This window comes from Alligator sinensis, unplaced genomic scaffold (assembly GCF_000455745.1).
Source record: "Alligator sinensis unplaced genomic scaffold, ASM45574v1 scaffold280_1, whole genome shotgun sequence".
Taxonomy (NCBI): domain Eukaryota; kingdom Metazoa; phylum Chordata; order Crocodylia; family Alligatoridae; genus Alligator; species Alligator sinensis.
This window is the reverse complement of record NW_005841835.1, coordinates 5,395,429-5,417,054: the sequence shown is the minus strand read 5'-3', so window position 1 is coordinate 5,417,054 and position 21,626 is coordinate 5,395,429. Positions and strand designations below refer to the sequence as shown.

The 21,626-nt window shown below is 40.7% G+C and overlaps 1 protein-coding gene across 1 annotated transcript in view; it reads left to right on the top strand.

Annotated features, from left to right (window-relative positions):
* Positions 1-20,185, top strand: part of BRMS1L (BRMS1 like transcriptional repressor) — a 31,712-nt gene extending 11,527 nt beyond the window's left edge. The window contains exons 6-12 of the mRNA XM_025201795.1: positions 2,980-3,059; positions 5,983-6,079; positions 7,090-7,173; positions 12,352-12,416; positions 14,868-14,907; positions 15,680-15,806; positions 18,576-20,185. Of these exons, the coding sequence (XP_025057580.1) occupies positions 2,980-3,059; positions 5,983-6,079; positions 7,090-7,173; positions 12,352-12,416; positions 14,868-14,907; positions 15,680-15,806; positions 18,576-18,699 (617 nt within the window). The 3' untranslated portion in view covers positions 18,700-20,185. The remainder of the gene's footprint in view (positions 1-2,979; positions 3,060-5,982; positions 6,080-7,089; positions 7,174-12,351; positions 12,417-14,867; positions 14,908-15,679; positions 15,807-18,575) is intronic.
* Positions 20,186-21,626: the final 1,441 nt, after the last annotated feature.

Genomic DNA, 21,626 nt, shown 5'->3' with positions numbered 1-21,626 from the left:
TGATGAGTGGACCCCACAGTATTTTTGGGCTCCACAGGGAACTTTGGCTTAGGTAAAAGAAATGTTGCTGCAGAGCAAGTGGAGAAGAAGTGGAGAAGGAAAAATACACCCAGTTACTACCAGTTTGACTATAAAAGTTATTTATTGCTAAGTATATGAAATTTATAATGGTACTAGTAATAATAGACATGCAAGGGAAAACAAACAAAAATAATTACAATATTACCCTGGTTTTATTGAGTATTTGGGGAAACCTAGCTCAAGCTTAACTAATAAAATTCAGGTTCAGAAAGTTATGCCTAGAGAGAAAAAGAAAAAGAGAGAGAGCGAGAGCTGGGATCTTACCGTTCCAAGGCACTTGTGTGATTTGTTGACAAGCAAAGTTCTCAGCACGATCCTTGAAGGGAGATGATCTGTTTCTCCCAGCTTCTCAAGAACAACAGCAGATGGTGTCAGAGAGATTTTTCTTTCTTGAAGCACACTGTTAGCTGCTTTACAGCTTTCTTATACCCTTAGTCTAGCCTCTTCAAAGCATTTTTTTAATTGTGTAAATCAGGAGAGTCCCAAGCCATAATTGACAGGGAAAATCCTGTTATATAAACAGTTTAAATTTAAATGAATTACTTTTTTCAGTGACAAGGGGTTATCTGGTTTGGAACATCTCAAGAAACTGATTAACAACCAGGAAAAACATTAAATTTTAAGGAGTAACCAGACACCTAGGAGCCAGCTTGAAATTATTATGAATATACTGGAAGGGATCTTCTCAGATGGCCTAGCTATGCTTGCACTGTGAAGTCGGCATCAGTGTTTTGTATTTTATGGGTTGGGAATAAGCCTCAGTTTAGCATGACTTTCAGATTTTACTGTAGTCTTTTAACAGACTCAAGGAGATTACTTGGAGTGTTCATAAACTTTGCGGGGAGGACTTCCACCAATCATCCCGGGAAAAGTATGACAGCATTTGTGGTCAGGGCTCCAACGGGCTGGACACTGTGATGAACCCTTAACTATTGTTCAAATGGTGTCCCTATCCCCTCTGACTCGGTCTCTTGCCTCAACATTCCCTAACCCGGTGACCGAGTTTTAGTCAATCAAGTTTAAAGAGGCCTCCCATACTGGGACTGGGGAATTTACAGCCTGAGATGCCTATTAAACTTTTCTTCTGCTTAGTTCTGGTTAGATTGGGGGTGGGGGGGGAATAGAAAAAGTCCTTTGTAAGTCCAGCAAGCTGGGTGCCAGGGCTCCCTCAGGAACACAGAGCTGACAGGTAACACACTTCACTTTTGAGAAACTACTTATAGTTTATCAGGTTGCACATTGATGTAACAAAACAATGTTCAAGTGAAATGCATGTCTTATAAATACATCAAAAAGGAAATATTGCAGTTAGGGGGCACACGTAGGCACACTATGGTGTTCCTGGCCAAAGTGTTTCAAAATGTTGAAGGCCTTCTCCAGCATAGACTGGGCAGGGGGGTGCTAAAGTAGGCTGCAGCAACCTGTGGTCGTGCTGTCAGCTGCCTCCTGGCTCTTGGTGGGTGGGGGAAGGGGGTATGGGGGGGCCAAAATATGCCATAGCTCCCCCTTTCATTGCTGCTGCTGCCTGCCCCAAGTGCAGCCCTGGCCCAGACCTTCTGCCGGGAAGAGCCCGGTGCTGCCCCCAGCCTGCAGCAGCAGCTCGTCCTTGCCCCGTTCACAGATCCAAGGTGCACACGCCCCCCATGGCTTCCCTGGGGGTGTGTGTAGGTGCAGGATCCGCCCTCTGAACAAGCCGTGCAGCTCTGTCCCATGCCCCACCCCTACTGGGCAGCACTTGCCCCAGCCCCTTCCCTCCCTCACCGCAGGGATCTTGATCTGCTCCTCCCATGCCCTCCCCCCACCCCAACAGACTTACCAGCCAAATGCTGCTCTCCATGCTGGCGGGCTGCATATCGGCAATCAGATCAGTATTGGCCAATATGACTTGTTAATAATCGGCCATTGGTATTGGCACAAAAAAAAATCTTTACTGGTGCACCCCTACTTAGTATAGAGATTGTACCTAGAAACATCAACCAAGTTAAGGTCATTGTATTAGAGCAGGGGTGTCAAAGATACAGCCTCTAGGCCAGTTCTGGCCCATGGACCCCTATCATCTGGCCCTCAGTGCTGCCTGTGGAGCTCTCCATCTAGTCCCGTATGCTGTATGTGCTATCCCTAGCCCCATGCACTGCGTGCAGAGTCACTCTGGAGAGCAGATGTGGTTGTCTGTAGGCCCAGTGCAGCTTGCCAGACCAGTCCCATGCCCTTCATCTGTCCCATAGGGGCAGATGAGTTTGACACTTTGCTGTTACAGTATGAACATACAAACCATGTACTGTGCTTGGAGGAGGGCAAGAGTACAGTGTATTAGCTTTTTGTCCATGTGTCTACTCTTACTGCAGAAAGTGAAAGTTAAACTGCTAGTTTAGACCCCAGATTAACTTCCATATACCATGGGGGAAGAGTGAACTCATGGGCATTTATCCTGGGCTAACTGTTGTGGTAAAGCTCTGCCCACTGTTATCCTGAAGCCCCATATATGTTTTTTACACTGTGGTTGTTACTTGGGAAGTCTTTCAGTGCGCCAATTTAGGTCAGCTAGAATTAGGATAGCTGTTGTATAATAGCTTTATCATGTGATGCATTGATAGAATCTTGGGGGGATAGACTTAAACTTGTTTTCACCCTATATGCATAACAAGAGAAACATTTTATCTTAATAAAAATAGACTGGAACAGAAAATGAAGGGGTACTGTTTCACCTCCTGAATTTTAAGACAGTTAACTTTCCATAAAGTGTTTATACTTGATACTGGCTGAACACTGTCCATTTCTAATACAATATTTCTTTACACATACCTAGTGCTAGGATGAGCAGCAGAATTCTGGAAAGATAATTCTGAAATTGGTTATCTCTCTAAAGAAATAACAAGTCTCTAATTTGTCTGCTTTCAGGTATCTATAGAGAGTTGTGTTTAGAGTCTGTAAAGAACAAATATGAATGTGAAATTCAAGCTTCTCGTCAACACTGTGAGGTACTGCTAACTTGTTAAAACTGACAGTTGATTGTCTATCTTTGAACTCTCTTGCATGTTAGTTAATGAGAAGTACATCTTTAGTTGTTGTTATTGCCATCATTTTACTATGGTAAGTAACTTCTCACTGTATTACTGTGAAAGAAACGTATTATCAGAAACATCCTGAAAGTACATGTTAGCTTGGTAATCAGCTTGGCTTTGAATAAGCAAATTTAATATATTTCCATTAACAGAGTTTGTGAAAGATTAAAAATTATTTTGGAAATTAGAGTTACATACTAGGCATCCAAGGAAATAACTGTAGGATTATTCCACCATAAATACAGCAATCATACTGCAATTTTTAGAATTGTTTTAATATATAAAGCTTTTAACAACTGATAATACAGCCACTATTCAAAAACTAGTACCAGAGGATTAGACATTTCTCAATTTTAGGATAATTTATCAATCATTTATCTAAATCAGGGGTGTCAAATCTCCTTGGGCCTACAGGCTAGATCCAGACTGTGGGGCTCCTCTTGAGCCAGATGTGGGCCCACCTCTGGTGGTGTTAATCCACGGGAGGTTTCTGAGCCACAGCAGTAATTGAAACATGAGCTCTGAGCTCATGCAGTAATTGAAACATCTGGACAAATATACATCTATTTATTTATTTATAGAAATATAAATTTATAAATATAAATCTATTTATTCTTCAGATAATGTTACCTTTTTATCTAGATGTAATGTGGGTGACCTAGTCCAGTTCCCTGTTGGATGTGACTGGGTCCTGTTTCTGAATACCACATTCTTCTAAGCTCTTTCCATTTGAGTACTGAGAGTGGTTTTTCAGACTATGTATTTGGCAATTTGGATTAGTGGGACCTTGTTTTCCAACTGTTTAGACCTCATCCCATAGTCATCTTAATTGCTCAGGTGCTTAAATGTGTCCTTCTGCATCCAAAGACTCACAGGGCTAATTTGTTTTGGTCAGAATCCTTTCATCCAGGGCTATCATTTAGGTTTCAGGGCTTCTTGTGACCTGGAGAACCTAATCGCGCAGGTTGGATTTGACCCATGGGACTTGTTGCTAGAGCTGTTGCATCACAGCAGCTCCAGATCCCAGGAGGATAATACTCCTGTCAAATTTTGGGAGTTTAGTTGCTATTGGTGAATAAAATTGGCAGCAGGGGGAAAAGGGAGGGGGAGGTGGCTATGTTAACCCTCTAAATTCTGGAGCCATGCCTGCAGTGTACTAGCAGCTGTTGAGATTAACGCCACTGCTGCTGCTTGCAGATTGTCCGGCTCATGAGAAGCCCCATGGTCCACATCTAGCCTGTAGGATCAAATGAATTTGACACCACTGCCTTAGGCTATATTGCCATTCTAGCCTTCTTGCCATGAATGACGTGCTGTGCTTATAGAGCATTCCTGTAACATGGAATGCTTCCACTGGAAATCTCTTGGGCTTCTATAAAACATCCCAGCCTCATCTGTTTCTGTGAAGATATTTGTTTAAAATCAGCAACAGTGCTGGTGGCAAAACCATTGTTTTGCTGTAATGGGGCCAATCAGTAGCCTTGTGTGTGTATTATAACTTCCCCATCTAGTCTGTCCTTTTGGTATCAAGTTCTTATTACAAAATTAATTCTCAAAATAATACTAGCTTTTGTATTAAAGTAGAATGAAATGCATTATATTTGTAAAATAAAAATAATTTAATAAATACATTTCTTGTGACATTAGGCTTTCCATGTGACTCATGGAAATTAAAATAGATGTTTGAGAGAGATTTCTAACAGGATTTGTAGGCATTGTGCTCTTCCTTGGAATTTAAATATTTTGTAAGTTTGAAAAAGATGGTAAACATAATAGGATTTAAATACACTCAATCTCCATTATTGTCTCTCTTCTCCCCCACAAAAATAGTTATGTCCCACCCCCACAAAGTTGTAACTAAATTTTTGGGGTTTTTTCCCCCCAAGTTTTTTTTTTTTTTTTTTTATACATTAGCATTTTATTCTTAATGAAGACTTGAGTTGTCTTGTTTTCTTTCCTATTTGATGACTTTCCATAGCTGCTAATCTTGCATTTCCTTAATAGCTTTTCCTTCTTTCCAATTCAGGTATCTCTTAGTATTTGAATCTAATGTACTTTTGTGACTCAGATCAAGCCTCCTTCCTGCATAAAAGAAATACTCCAGTGAAATCTTTAACATGTCTGTTGGAAGCTGACTGGCAAAAATATTCTCAGGTCATTGAACTGCCCCAAGTAGTATATAAAATAGGACACAGCTACCAACATGGATCTTAAGTCTTCTTGTAACTGTCTTAGTCCTTCTGGAAGTCATTAAAATATCATGCAGTTAAAACAAATTAGGCCCTCCCCTGAAAACCCAGAAGTTAATTACCATTTATACTTTGTCTATTTTCAGAAGACTGTCAGCCAGATAAAAGGGTAGCAAATGTATTGTTTCAAAGTTCAGATCTCAAAATAATTTACAGTTGAAATATCTGTTCAATAGGCCATTGTTTCCGCTGCTCTTTGTATTCCATATTTGCTTCAGATCTTAAAAAACAAGTTAATGGAGTACACCTCTATCCATAGTAGACCTCCTTTACTATTCACCACTGAGTTTTCTATCATTAGTCGTAGTAGAAAAGTATGCATTTGTGTCAGAGTAGAGATTGTACTTCTGGAGATCTAGCTTTTTTGCCTTGCATGCTTATCCATTGCACTAAGTTATTATCTTTGATCACTGAACATCTTGTATTCAGCCTGATATATCTGTAATAAATATTTGCTTTAAGTACCTAGGCTCTTCCACTGACAAAACCTGTGGATGAGGAACTTGGGAAATGTGGCTCTAAACCATTGATGTCAGTTGCATTTAGGTAACATTATGCATTCTTGTATGTTTAATTCTTGCCTTTTCCAGAGTGAAAAGCTCTTATTATATGATACTGTGCAAAGTGAATTAGAAGAGAAGATCAGAAGACTTGAAGAAGACAGGCATAGTATTGATATTACCTCAGGTAAATAGAATTTGAAAGATTTGTAAGCCCCTGGTTGTAGTCTGTTGTGTAGCTAATCCATCTGTGGACCTTGTTATACTCTAGAATCCTTATTTAGAATTGCATTCTAGATTTAATTCTAAGTCTGACCAAACTTAAAATTATATACAATGTTATTTTGGAACGTTCAGCATCCTTTGCCTCTTATTCTGAGACTGTTAATTTTTCACTGTTGGTAAAAGTGTAATGGCCACAAAATTGAGAATACCAGGTCCAAGTCAGAAGGTTATGTCTCCAAGTTTTTCTCAGCCAAATAATATTGAAAAAATATTAAAATTTAATGAAAAATGTGTACATTATCGCTGGCAAGTTTCTTTTGGTAAATGTGACATCTTTTATTAGACCTACTAAATAGTTGGAAAAATTGTTCTTTGCAAGCTTTTGGGCACAAACACGTGCCTTTATGCATAGGGAGAGTCTGCTGGTGTTGGTGGGCTCACACAGTCTCCTTCATTGGCCTTTTTGAGCAAGGGCATGTACCCATTATTGTAAAATCCTTGTTCTTGCTGCACAGCCTCCAGCTCATTGTGAAAATTACCTTTGTAGTCTGTCCTTCCTCCACCAGGCTGTGTGGAGGATGATGCAGCACAGTCCATCCAAATAATGGGATTGCTTCTGCCTCTGTGTTGTGTAAGCTGTTGTGTGGGCAGGCATTATGCAGCATCACCATCTCAGACATGTCTCTGTTGGGCTCTTTGCATGCAGTGGTTCAGTTTTTTTCAAAGTCTTGACAGACCACTGAGTTAACTGTGGCTGTCTTAAGTAAGAAGAACACCCTTGATATATCCTGGGCTGAGAAGATGAAAATCAGGAGGTGTCACTTTGTGGTTCATGAAGCATGACACTGCAGTCTCTGAAGCATCAAAAAATGATTTGTAGCATTGTCTCAATTTTTTATTTTAAAAACTAAACATGCAAATTCATGGAAAAATGTTCAACTAATAGAAGGTTTCTGACTGTATTTCTTTCAGAATTATGGAATGATGAACTACAGTCTAGGAAGAAAAGGAAGGATCCATTTAGTCCAGATAAAAAGAAACCTGTTGTTGTATCAGATATCCTTCCTCTATCATTGTTATTTGGTGATACTGTTTTTTTTAAAGCTGATCTTGCCAAACATCATAGTTTATTGCTGTATGACCTGCTGAGACAATAATACAGTCTTAATGCTATTCACGGTAGGTAGACTGTTTGATAAGTCACCTTTTATATAATTTTGACAATCCAGAATAAGACTTCTGCTGCCAGAAAACTAGTTCATCTAGTGAGAGTGATTGCAAAAGTTACTGTTTTTAATTCCTTCTAATTTGGCATTTATTTCCAAAAATAGTAGTAGTCATGTATATTAACATTTCAGTTAAGGATATGCTGCCATTTGTTTCAACTGATACATTGTACCAGCTCTAATCAGCAGTTTGCAAAGGCAAAATTTGGGATCTTGAATTTGACACAGTTGCATATATATTATGTAAGATGACAAAGAGTGGATAACCTTCTAAAGAGTTTAGAGCTATTTTTACGATAAGGTTATACATTATTTTAGTGACTTGACTAATAGGCTTTTAAAAAAAATAAATTTAAACTTGTAGGTGATGGTTGCCATGGATACAAAGCTAAAGAAAGACTTAATAGCATGCGGTTGACCTGGTACAGTACTCAGATAGCAAAAGAAGAAAAAATGAATGATTCAGGAGGCTGACTTGGGAGACATTTTGATAAAGGGGAAGAAAGAATGAAGGTAGTAGTCTCTTGGTCTGTGCCTCAAAAGTAATGATTAGTGACTTGGTTTTGCGAATAACTTGGAAGTTAGTAAAGTGATCCAAATAGTGACATGAATAAGAGCAAGTTGATAAGCCTGGAGGCTAGAGAAAGAGGCTTCTGAAATGGTTTTCATTTCTGGACCATAGTTTAGAGGTGGGAGTGAAAAGAGATTTGTGTGTGTAAATGCTGCAAACCTGGAACCTTCAAATTGCAAACCTCTGGGACAGACTTGTTCAGTGTTGAGCATACTTTTGGTTTCAGACAGAATTTGATATTGGGCTGTACATGATAGGAAGGTGAGGAAACATAATGTGACAAAGGTTTAATTTAAATGATAGAGGAGAAAGCAGGATAGAAGATAAAAGATGTAACTTTAGGTAGTGTAATTTCCTTATTGTGCTCTTCCTGGATAGGTGTTTTTATGTGGCTTTCTCTTAAGTTTCCTCTTCATTTACTTCAGTATAAGAGTCCTCTGTTACTCTTCAGTTGCATGTTTTACATTCCAGAGGTCAAGATTGTTAATGTTTAAAATTAAGGGGTAGGGAGATGTCTTGCTTTTAACTTGGTGGAAGGGCTGAGGGACCCTAGGCACTAGCAAATTGAGCTACAGTTCATGTGTACCCTTTTTCCCCCTTGCATGGAGGAGGTGAGAGGGTCAGGTGACTGAATCCTAAGGGTTAAGCTCAAAGGGCATTTATACACGTGCTGTGGGAGTGGGGTGGAGGGAGGAGTGTCTGGAGCATCTCAAGTATCAGCGTCCTTGCTCTGAAAAACGGTGAATGAGCTTTAGTTAAAGTGCCCCCACCACCATTTTTCAGAAGGGGATGCTGATACACGAGATGCTGGAGTCTGCTGGAGCACGGTAATTATCAGGCTCCAGCGGACTTGATTAATTGAATGTGCTCTGCACTGTAATTATAGTGTGTCGGAGTGGCCTCGCTGCTTGTGGATAGGCACCCAAAGAGTATAAACAGATGTAGGCTGCATGATTAACTGCATATTTCAGATTGAGTCAACATATACCATTATGTACCGGTGTAGCTACTAGGGAAAGGGTTCTATATATTCCTTTCCAATTTTACAAAGCCATGTAAATAATCACAGTTTTTTAGCATTTTCTCCCAGGAGAAAGCCTTCTGTTTTGGGATCCTACAAACATACCAGTCCATTGTTCCACTTTAAATACCTGTGGATTATGTGAGAGAGTATGGTGGGGGAAGGGGGATGAATGTTGTGTACCTCTGTTGTTAATAATGATTTGTTCAAGTTAACTGCCAGTCATTCTGGGGACAAGCCTGTCAGGCTATGTGCCCTGCCCCTTTCACTAAACAGCAGTGCCACTTTGGAAGGGCTACCTGTATGAAAGTCTATGCCACTTCTCTTTTGTTTCTGGTTTTGACTGAGATCAATCTTCAGATAAGATGTTTGTTTACAGCCAAAGGAGCCAACAACAATAGTGGTTCTTGGGTTGAAGGCCATCTAACACTGCACCAAACCCAAATGAAAGCCTGACACCAGCAGAGTTCTTTTCCCTGCTTTTGGCCCCCAGCCAGTGTTAAAAGAATGTCTGTTTCATTCTTCTGCACATTCTAATCAGTGCTTTAATTGAGATTCACTGAATTGGGATGGCTGCTTTACTGAAATATTTCCTGGAAAGATGGTTGATCTTAATGATAGTGAATAACAATGACTGTTCCTAAGTTAAGACAGTATTATAAATGTAGCTTAATGGAGATGCTTTCAGCTAGTGCCAGAAAGTTAAATGGTAGTTGATCACTTTTTTCACGTGTAAATTTACTCTGGTCTTTTAATGTAGAAATTCCTAAAAGAAATTAAATAGCATGTGAGAAAATATAAGTTCTTCATTCCTTGATGAAGGATGATCAGGTGCTGAATGTTTGGGGTGTAAGCTAAATAGCGTCAGATTTTGTAGTGTATAAACTACACCGGTGACTTTTGTTTAATATGTATAAAAAAACTCCATTCAGTAAATTATTAGTGATTTTAATGTCAAGTCTGCATGTGAAGTAGTTGTTTCAGGAAATGAACAATACCTGAAATTTAGTTCAGATTGAAATATTATTTTAATAATCTCTGGTAGGTCTTCAAGTACCAAAATTGTGTTTACAAAGAGAATGGTAATCAACTATTCTCTGTGTCCATAAATTCTCTCTAGTCATATATTTGCCAGGTAACATCATTACATATAATGCTATTTGGAATCTTATACCCTGTTTCAGTTGTTCTGTTGATCTTGTCTAGAATAAAAACAAAGTTTTTAAAGAATTAATTAGTAGTGGGTATTAAAAGCATCAGTCCAGATCAGTTTCTTGAACTGTTTTAAAGCTAGTGTGCTTTTAAGCTCAGAAGTACTTAACTCCAAAATTTAATAATTTTAATGTTTTTTTCTTTAAGCAGGCATGCTTGATATACTTGATAGAACTTTTAGTGACAGAAAGAACTGAAGCTTATTGTAAAGTCATCCCAGTAAGATATTTTTTGCAACATTTGTAGTGTAGTAGGTAACAATTTATCATCCAAAGCTGATATTTTTTTGACATGGCTTTCAGTGTTTAAATCTTTATTTCCTGAGTTTTGGATATTTGTGGGTTGTTTTTTTTTTTACCTTAACATTTTTTCCATAGACTAGTACTTATGATTAGGGATCTACCTAACTTGTGGATTTTGTAGTTTTTTCATGGAAGTTGTGAAATACAGGTTGCCCACACTATTAAAAAAACAAAAAATGAGGGGAAGATGCCAGCTGGTGAGACAGCACAAAAGGGACAACAGATAAGATGGCGACTGCCCCTCCTCCCTGCTCTCATCCCCCCTGGGACCTCTCTGCCAATCAGTGCTGAGGGGTGGGGCTGGATGAAGGGCAATCAGCAGTCAAGATAGCAACTGCCCCTGGGGCCTCTCCACCAATCAGCATCAAGGGGTGGGGCCGCCACAAAATGTCCATGAAATGGGCTCTTTATGCCAGGACAGATCTGCAAAAATAGTTTTTTCTTGGTAAGAGTTAAATGAATCCCTATTTATTATGCTTAATGCTGCACTGGGGAGGCTAAGTTAGATTCTTGCTGTCCATGAGGTATTGAACTAATTCATCATGATGTATTCTTTTTTCTTTTGCCATACAAGAAACAAGGATTATCTTGGTTTTTTCAAGTACAGACTATATACATCAGAAAAATATCTAATCCACCCCCTTCTACTCCCTCTCACCCAGCTTGATGTAAAAACATTCTGCCTAAATCATCCCAAACAAATGTTGGAAGGTTTTTAAGGACAGGTTAGACTATGATGAAGATTCCAAAATCAATTCTAGTACTTAACTTCTCTTATAGTTACAGAGTTCTTCCAAATATCTAACTTAAGGGACTTTTTGCAATGTGAGCCCATTATTACTTGTTCTGTTCCCTGGGCACAGAACAATTGATCACCATGCCCTTTATAACAAAACTTTTTTTGTATTTCAAGACTTAACAAATCCCTGCCTCAGTCTTCTTGTCTTCAAACTAAATAACTTCCAGTTTTTCCAAGTTTTCCTTACACATCATGTTTTCTAGACCTTTAATCATTTCTGTTGCCCTCTGCTGGACTCTTTCCAATTGTCCGTGTCTATTTGGAAGTTTGGTGTCTAAAACTGGACATAGTTCTCTATGTGAGGCTTCAGCAAGCTGGGTAGATTGGAAGGATCACTTTTTGTAGCTTTCATGCAGCACTTCTGTTAATACATTCTAACAGACTATTAGTTTTTTTTCTTTTTTTTTTTAATGTTAACTTGTTCACTGCTAACAAGTTAACATTAAACTGTTAATGTTAGTTTATTATTACAAATGCACCATTGACTTGTTCAACTTGCAGTCCATATCAGCCCTCAAATCCTTTACTTCATTGTTGCAACCTTGAAAATCACTCCCCAAATGTCATCTGTGCATTTGATTATTCTGTCCTAAGTGCAGGAATTTACACTTTTCTTTATTGAATTTCATCCAATTTTATTCCAGACCATTTTCCTAATTTATCAAGGTGATTTTTTTTTTTTTTGAATATCCGATTCTTTAAAAAAGTCTTCTACCCCAGCATTTTGGCATCATCTGCAGATGTAATTAACATGCACTCAATTCCATCCTCCCACTCATTAATGAAGATATTGAACAGTAAGGGACCTCAAGGGAAACCCCCCTTGATAGCTCCTCCCAGTTGGATCTTGAGCACTAACTATTCTTCCATCATGATGATCCAATAAGTTACTCCTATAGGGAATGCCATTGGAAAGCCTTGCTAACTTTGAAGCAGGTCATATCTACTGTTGTGCTACCCACAAAGCCAGAAACCTTTTCATAGAGGAAAATCAGGTTGTCTTAAGTATAGAGCCATACTCATTTCTGGTTGTTGTTAAGGTACTTTGTACATATTGTATGCTAGTTTCACTATTAGTAAAGCAATTTCCTTAACTTTTTAACGCCCCTATATAGTTTATATGTTACAGGACCTCGATATACTTGAAGACTGGACAACAATAAGGAAGGTATGACTGAAGGATGAATGTCAACAGCATTGTTTCCAATTGTTATGGCTTTCACAAATATATAAATATATTTCCAATAAATTTAAGAACCAAAATATTGCAAGGCAGTATTCTTAATGCGGGTCTACTACAGTTCTTCTCAGCCTATTCCTCAGGAGGTGGCAGCTGCTGTGGCTGGAGCAGAACACGGAGTGTAGCTTCCCCTGTCCCCCTTCCCCCCACCCCTGTGGGCAGCACAGCCAGAGCGGAGCCCAGTGGTGGGGAGGATGCGGACTGCCCACTGTGGGCTCAGGGCTCCCTGCCCTACTGCCCTCCCCCTGAGGGCCTCTGCAGCCCAGCAGGGGGGACCTGGCACAGGAATGCGAAGGAGGCTTGGTGCTATTGCTGGGAACCTCATGCCAGCTGCGCTGCCATGGTGAGGCGCCCCCTGCCCACCCACCAGTAGTGGTAGTGACGGCATGAAGTTGTGCCCCCGCCGCTACTGTTGGGCAGGCAGGGGGTGCCTTGCCATGGTGGTGCAGCCAGCATGCGGCTCCTGGCAGGCACACGGAGCCTACCTGCCCAGCTTGGCTGTGGAGGCCCTGGTGGGGAGGGCAGCAGGGCAGAGAGTCCCAAGCCTGCAGCGGCCAGCCTGCATCTGCCCCCGTCCCACGCATAAGTCTCCCCTCCATGGGAGTGCGCAACCCCATTTTTTATCATTGCGACCCCAAGTGGGGTTGCAACCCCAAGGTTGGGAACCGCTGGTCTAGTAGCTAGAGCATGGAAATAGGGTTCCAGTTCTAAACTAGATCTGAGGTAGATGTATCTGGTCTTGGCCATGTCGCTCAACCTGTAGACCTTAGTTTCCATATCTCTAAAATGAGTAATTCATATTCTGGCAAATTCAGTAATAAACTAAACCTACATCTGGATTCTGTGGCATTCTGCAGTAGTTGCGAGGAAGTACTGTAGAATTTCACTTGCATTAGAAAAAGTTGATCTGAAAGCCTATGTATAAATCAACATAGTAACTTCTCTTTAATAGTAAAATCAGCTTATTTACTGTTTCCCTATGCTTCTACTTTAATCATTCCATAGTTCTGCCACAAACTCTCTGTAAGCCAGTGATTCTCAACCAGAGTGCCATGGCACCCTAGTTTGCCTTGAGATCCTTTCAAGGGTGCTGCAGGGTGCCACATAATGGTAGCAGTGTTAGGTTTGCCAACATGATTCACAAGATAAACCAAGATATTTAAAAAAGAAATCCATAGTTGTGGTCTGTCTGGGTTGTTTCCAGCAGAAAAACTGCTCTATTTATTTTTCTGTAGTCAAAAATAGAGTGAAGACTAGGAGCTGGCATTTGCCAAAGATGCCTTGAATTTATCCAGGGGTGTCTCAAATCTAAAAAATTTAATAACCATTGCTGTAAGCAAAATTCCATTCTTCCTACATCTCTTGGTGGCCAAATCTCCCTCCTGCTTAGTACCATGAATGAAACCTAGGAAGTAGCAGGTTACTAGGATGTAAAAGCAGTGCTTTCCAATCTGTAGTGTGCCAGATTACTTCAAGGAGATGCGAGTGAAGGAGAAGTTTGATGTGGAGAAAACTTTATGATGCTGAATCCACACTTCTTATTGTAAACAGGTTGCTTTAAACTGCATGTAAAACTGGGTGTGTTTGACTGCACGCCTGCCTTCCTCCCTTTCCTATGGAACCAAAGGAGGGAAAGCAAAATAAACTGATGAAAACAAAAGATAGGAAAATGCTGAGAAACAGTGAGGAAAAAGCACTGGGTGGGAGGGAGAGAGAGGAGAAGAGGTGCATGAAGATGAACAAAGCAAAAAAGTGGTACCATTGCAACTGGTACAACATAGGCAAATCCAGCACAGGTCAAGCTTCAGCAAAAGCAGGTTGGAGACTGCTTTGCTTTACTTACCATAGGAGTTGAGCAGAACAGACACCTGCTCATAGAAAAGATTTCACCCTCAAGTGCATATATAGTCTAGAGTAGGTGAAGCAGATTACACAAAGAAACTTATAGAATGCAGTGGGATACAATTATAAGAGTATTTTAAGAACCTAAATAGCAGCTTGTTTCTACTGCATTTTATTTTTTGCAATCTTTGCATCTTTTGCAATTATAAGATGGTTTTAGTCATTTTATGTAATTTTAGATTCAGTTGGCATAGATATAAAATCAGTTATACATTTTTGAATAAAATGTCGTCTTGCTTTATTTACAATAAAAGCTAATTAAGAGAGAGTTCTTTGTACATATTGTACTGTATATGCTTTTATTCAGCTATTTAGTCAGTGCTTTGCAGTGTTTGTTTAGACTGCTCTGATGCATATAAATGCAGGTATCTTAAATGCAGGTATCTTAAAATACATTATACTGAAATGAAGTAGTTTTACAAAAAGCTTTACTTGCTGAAGAAGTAACTAACTTGATTTCTTCCTTTGTATTTCAAGGCAATGGCTACGTTGGGGCCACACAGAGTAAAGTCAGAACGTAAGTCACAAAAACACTTCAGTATTGCCTAGCTTTGCAAAATAATATTTAAACACAACAGCACACATTTCCTCTGGAGACTACATGTATTTGTAGAGTGCAATAATGAAGGAAGAGGGCAGAGGGCTCTAGTCTGCCACCTTTCCTCTCAGATCTTGATGAAGCACATGCTTTTGCACCAGGGCTGGTGACTTAAATTTACATCCTGTGCTTTTATTAGTTTTACAACATGTACAAGATGGGAAAAGATGTTTTTTAATGTTATTATTAACTTAAATGGTAGAAAAATACTCACAGAAGGAATGGGCCTTTGGTGAATGCATATATCTGGGATTGTCAACTGGGGGTATTTGCAAAGGCCCTAGGGGATATCCATGGGGATGGAGCACCGCCACACACCATCCTGTGCTGCTGCACAGGCGCTGTCTTCTTGGCCAGGTGTGGGGGGGGGGGGAAGTGTTTGGCTGGCCCCCCCCCCCCCCCCCCGCTCTGCGTCTAGCCGTGTGCTGCTGCGTGTTCGTCTGCCCGTGCAGATTTCTCATTCTGTATAAAACAGCTGCAGATCTGATGATGTCTTTTTCTTTCTGAAAATACGAACAGTGTTTTTCATGGAAACAAGTACAACAGGAAATAAAAAAACAGCACACCTTTCCTCTTCGCTTTCCTAACTTTTATTGCCTGAAGGACAGATGTAGATAGTATGTGGATAATTTATTTGTGAACCTAACTTCTGCTGGTTCAGTATTAATGGTGTCTCTGTTCATTGCTTTAGCACCTGTCAAATTAGAAAAACATATGCACAGTGCTAGGTCTGAAGAAGGAAGATTGTATTATGATGGAGAATGGTATGGTCGTGGACAGACGATATGTATTGATAAGAAAGATGAATGCCCTGCAAGGTAAAGGTCATTTTGTTGCCTTCTCTCATTTACAGTAATATATGTGTACACAGAGTGGAGAGTATATGTTTCAGTCGAGCGTTATTGCCTTCTCAATTACTTGTTACTGGTTTATTTCAGAAAATAAACTGCCTGTGTCAGGACATCTGTTTGTTTTCCCTAACTATGTAAATGCTGCCTAATGGCACACACACAGATCTTTGATAACCGATGCGTAAATAATAGTATAAACCAAGGGTTGGCAACCTGTGGCCTGTGGGTCAGATCCAGAGCAAAGCAAAGCCTGGATGTTGACAGCAGTGTGGCAGTGGGGTGGGAAGCACCAGCCTGCCACAGACATAACAGTATTATTTTGGCCCACTGCTATTAACAAGGTTGCTGACCCCTGGTTAAAAAAAAATACTATATCTCTTAAATCTAGACTTTTATACCATATTTAAGATGGTAGAGGTATGTCTACATAGCACATTGTGCTGCTGTGCAGACATAGCACATTTATCACTGGTGGTATCTTATGTACCAGAAATCTATGCAGCATAAGGTAGTGCTGTGCAGAGAGGTCTGAGCTACCTCTGCACATGCTATTTCTACTTCCAGTACCATGAGTGAAATTGCTTTCATATAGTGAGTGAAATTGCTGTCCTTATATTTGAAGAGCTCAGCACTATATGAATTTGTTCTGAGGGTGAAACTTAGGGGACATTTTCCTTCCTGCACTGGATCCTGATACTTTAAAGCGGGCTTATCCAATTGGTGACCTTGGGGCCGCATGTGGCCTGCAAAGGGTTAATTTGCAGCCCCTGGGCTCCCATTTGGACTCCCCGTCTTCCCTCTCCCCATCACGCTGGCTGCAGCAGTAGCTAGGATCTCCAGGTTCCCCCTCCCTCCTCTGTCTTCCGCTTCCTGCCCCTGCCCCAGGGAGTTTGGTGGTATGGCATGGCCCAGGGCTGCCATGAAGTGCAGTTCAGTGGGGGAGCCCACAGCTGGGGACCCCAGGGCACCTACACAGCATGTGGCCCAGGGGGCCCATGTCTTCTACTGGTGCAGCCCACAGGGTGTATGGCCACTGGCCACTTGGACGTTGGACAGCACTGCTTTATAGGGGTGCATTGATGGAGATTTTTGGGGCTGATACTGGTTGTTCATTTTTAAGGAAGCATATCAGCTGATACCAATCCGATTTTCCGATATGCAGCTCTTCAGCTTGAAGAGCTGCATCTAGCTGGTAAGTCTGGTGTGGTGGAAGGTGAGGAAAGAGGTGTGGGGGTGGGGCAGATCAAGGCCCCTGCGGTGAGGGAGGGAATGGGGCAGGAGCAGGCACTGACCAGCCGGGCCAGAGAGGGGCGTGGGACAGAGCTGCAAGCAGCTTGTCCAGGGCTGGGGGGGCATGTGCCCCCAGGAAGTACATGGTGTGGGGTGGGCTGCAGCTGCAGGCTGGGGCTGAGGTGGGCATGGGATGGAGGCATGGCTCGTCACGGGGGTGGGGGGTGGCTTTCGCTGCCTCGAGCAGCTTGTCTGGTGCTCGTCTGGTGGCTTCTGCTACTATTTCTGCCACTTGTCTGGGAGGGCAGTGGGGGTGGGGAGGGGGGCATATGCCCCCAGATCTGTCTGGCCAGGAAGAGCCCAGCCCCAGCCTGTCCTGCCCTGCCCCAGCCCACGCAGATCCGGTGGTACATGTGCCCCCCATGCCTTCCCAGGAGAGTGGCAGGAGCAATGGTGGGAGCTGCCCCCCCACTCCTGTGCCCACCCTGAGCCCGGCTGGGCAGCCCCAACCCCACACCCTCTCTCACCGTGGGGGCCTTGATCTGCCCCCCCGTGCCCTCCTCTTCCTCTTCCACCACGCCAGACTTACCAGCTGCGAGCTCTGCTTCTCACTGCCTATGTGCTGCGCTGCGGCTGTGCGCGCATATGGGCATTTATTGGACAAATTATCGGCCGCACTGGGCCGATTTCTGATACAGAAAATTTTCTTTATATCGGTGCCCATCTGATACAGAGACCGATACAGTTCTCTTTGGTTTGCTTGTTTGTCAAAGTAATAATGACCAAGCCTGCATGCCACAGACAATTAAGTTCCGTGTTTTGTTTCAGTCCTTTATGCAAAAGTTCAAAGAAGAGAATAGAGCGCGCCTGAAAACTTAGAAAACTACAGCTCCAGAAAATAGTCTTACTAATGTTTAACTAAGGAAACCATGCAAGGAGAAATAGTTCATGTAAAAGTTGGTTAGCCGGGTGTTCAGTGGGGGTGTTCAGTTGTTTTGTTTTTGTTTTGTTCTTTCCTGTTTAGTTATACTGGCTAACAGTTAAAAACATAAGTTTTTCCTAACTTTTTCTCTACTGAAAAGCATCTTGGCTTTGACCTGTTAAGTTTTTGTGAAGGAATCCACTATAAGCTGGTGGACAGTGACAATAATTTTACAAAGATTTCAGAGGCAAGCATATATTTTTTACTATTTTTTACTCTGAATGGTCTTTAAGGCAAAAGATGCATGTCCTTTTGACAAATGAAAATAAAAATCCATTGTACTGCACAAAGACACTTAAGTGAAAAGTTATTACTAAAGATGTAGTGAGTTGGATATATTCATGTCTTTATTGAATGCAAAAATGGAGAAAGTATGAAGGAGGCAGTCAGTATTTTTTTTCTGAGCTTGGCATTTCTGAATGCAAGCAATTATATGCTATGATACTCAGCAATGAGATTGATCCATTGGTTTATAGTATAGTCGATTTTAACTTTGAATGCTAAAATCTAATTTTTTCTTTTAGTGCTATCATTACAACAATTAACCACGATGAAGTCTGGTTTAAGAGGCCGGATGGAAGCAAGTCCAAACTATATATTTCCCAGCTGCAAAAAGGAAAGTATTCAATAAAACATAATCATAATTGACCATTTCTAACCACATGTGTAATAAGTGGTGTTACTATGCTTGATGTGCCATGGGATGAAAGCTGTATTTAATAACGTTTTGTATTCTCCTTAATTTTATGGCAATATCCAATGTGTATTTGTAGTGCTGTATGTAAAGCTTCATATGGATGTCCTTGAATAGGTGGTGACATTTAATCATGTTGACAGACATTTTACCTCTAAATTGGGTCCAGTGCCTAAGATATGAAGTATGCCCTTCAAATATAATGGCTAAGAACTCCTCATTAAATACTGTATATTTAAAATACAAAACATTTGCTTTTATTAGTAGTGGCTAGATTGTGTGTGGTAACTGTGCAATTATCACTTTTACTAGCAATTTATTTTCATATGTTCAGTGACCTTGTCATACTTGTCTTGTGGGTGTTGGTGGGTCTGCTCAGATGTTGCTTCTGAATAGTCTGCAATGGTATAAGTATTCTTTTATCTGATGTGAACAGAATTTCTCAAACTTGAGACCCTGAACAGCTTTGCTAGTGTTGGTGTGTAACCTTTTGTAAGTTTTCCCATACTACTTGTAAAAAATAAAGGCAATATTTTACGATAAATTTTTGAGGAGCACTTTCTTAGCCTAGGAACCTAGTTTATAGTAACCAAACTGATGGTTTTCTTTTTCAGGTTACTTTAAAATTCTAGCATAAAGTCCATGTAAAGGAGACAGCATTGTTTTTACTTATATTTTATGTCAACCACAGAGGGCACAGGTGCCTGGGTTTATTATGTAAATGGTAAACAATTAGCTACAAGTACTATTACATACTGGACTTGTCTGATCTATAGTCTTATGAAGCAAATATTATTATATTTTTTCAGAAGTAAAACTTATTCCCAGAAATAGTATTTTTGGGAGAAACTAACACAGCTCTCAAATGGCATGTTTCATATTTTTAGTAGTTTAGTTCCATTAGAATGATTTAATGCAGTTCAGAAAGTTTGATGTATGTTAAAGCTTACCTTCAAGGTGTCAAGGGCAGAATCCCTGTAGTGTTACAGTACATGTTTAGAGCATCTAAAATAACAGGTGGGATTATAGAAAAATAATTTTCCTAGTGGCCTTGTGCACTTTACTATCCATTGTTCTGAGATTCTTTTTGGAGAAAGGAAGAATGATACGTTTTGTTTTAATTTATCATGGCAAAAATTGTTTTCATTGTCCCACCATTAATAGTTAGATGTTTTACTCCTAACTGAAATATCTGTTGTTGCAGGGTGGTAATTATTTACAGTTGCCAAAATATTATGCCATTCTTGTTTATCTTGAGCGATGCTTTTCTATCACTGTCACATTACTGTTAATTAATTGTACATTGACATGTTGGCTATTGACAATACTACTGTATGTACACAGCTGTTTGATAATTTTTTGTAATAAAATATTTGTATTTTTTAACTTGGTATATAAATAAATGATGTGTGGTAATGGACATTTTACAGTTGCTTTTTTTCCCCTTCAGGGTTGCAGATGTAGCCAATCTTGCAGAGAAAACATATTTTAAAGTCACCTAAAAATGTGCATTTTTCATAGAACCTAAAAGAGGGAAAACAGGTATTTAAGTATGGAAAATTTCCTTCTAATAAATCTGTATTTTATTGTTGTGGTTTATATATGGACTTACTTTAATATTACATCTAAGATTATGTTTCCTCTAATTAAAAAAATAAATAAATCCATTAAACCAGAAAAAAGATTTGAACTATGGCATGGCATACTTGGTAGAAAATCTAGTTATATAAGTTAGTCAAGAGCAGGGCATAGTGAGCTTTAGAAATGGGATCTAACCAAGTTAGGTGAATGAACAGCTGGATTTCAAATAAAATTATGTGCTGCAAAAGCTAGGCAACACCTACATTGGGAAGAATAATTTGAGCTACTCTTACATATTAGTGAGTTCCAGATCTAAACTGCAGTTTCTTGAGGAAAACATCTGAACATTATTGTCAGCAATATTAATCTGTCAGATATGCAGGCCAGGTCTAAAGAAGCATTTCTTAACCTGGGGGTTGCAACCCAAAAGTGGGTTTCAAGAAGATTTCAGAGGGTTGTGAGCCACAGGTTGAGAAATGCTGATCCCAGGAAAGCACCGAGACTGTGGCAGGACAGAATGGCAGTGGAAAGGTGCCTGCCCCGTCCAGAGGGGGACAGGAGTGGGGAAGAGGTTTGAAGCTGGGCTGGGTGCTCGTGGGGGGTAGGGCAGCTGGGAGGTGCTGCTTGGGAGGCAGAAGGGGCTGTGACCTGGTTTGGTGTGGCATAGCAGGGGACTGCCACATGCCTCCCTTCCTCCTCCCTCCAGCCTACACTGGGGCTGCCTCCCGCATGAGCCAGAGCCACCACAGCCACCATGCTGTGGCCCAAGCTGGAGGCCCCTCTTGCAGGGGTGGTGGGTGGGGGTGGGGGGGCAGTGGGCTGTGGATTCGGAGAGAGGGACACCAGCATGGGGACTGTGGGCCATGCACCAGCAGGGCCAGGGGATTGTGGGTCAGGACAGGCCATGAACCTTTGCAAATGGGTCCTGGTAAGAAGAAGGTTGAGAACTACTGGTCTAAAGTATACAGTATTATGCTGTGTCAATAGAAAATGATACTAAAGTGTCATTAAATCAAGGATATGCCCCCCCTGGAGTACTGTATCTTAAAAGCAGAAACAGGTGCTTTAGAGCAGTGATAAGATTATTTACAGGCATGGAAATAACTTCAGTATGAAGAGAGATTTAAAAGATTCTGGCTGCTTATATTAAAGAGGAGAAATGATAAGTTAGACAGTGGTATACTGCAGATGGATCAGGCAGTTGTTCGTCCTTTCTTATACTGAAAGCACATGGGGACATTCAATGAAAAGGCAGCAGTTTTTAATAAGGCATGTAGGGCATCAATAGCCTGCAGTGTTT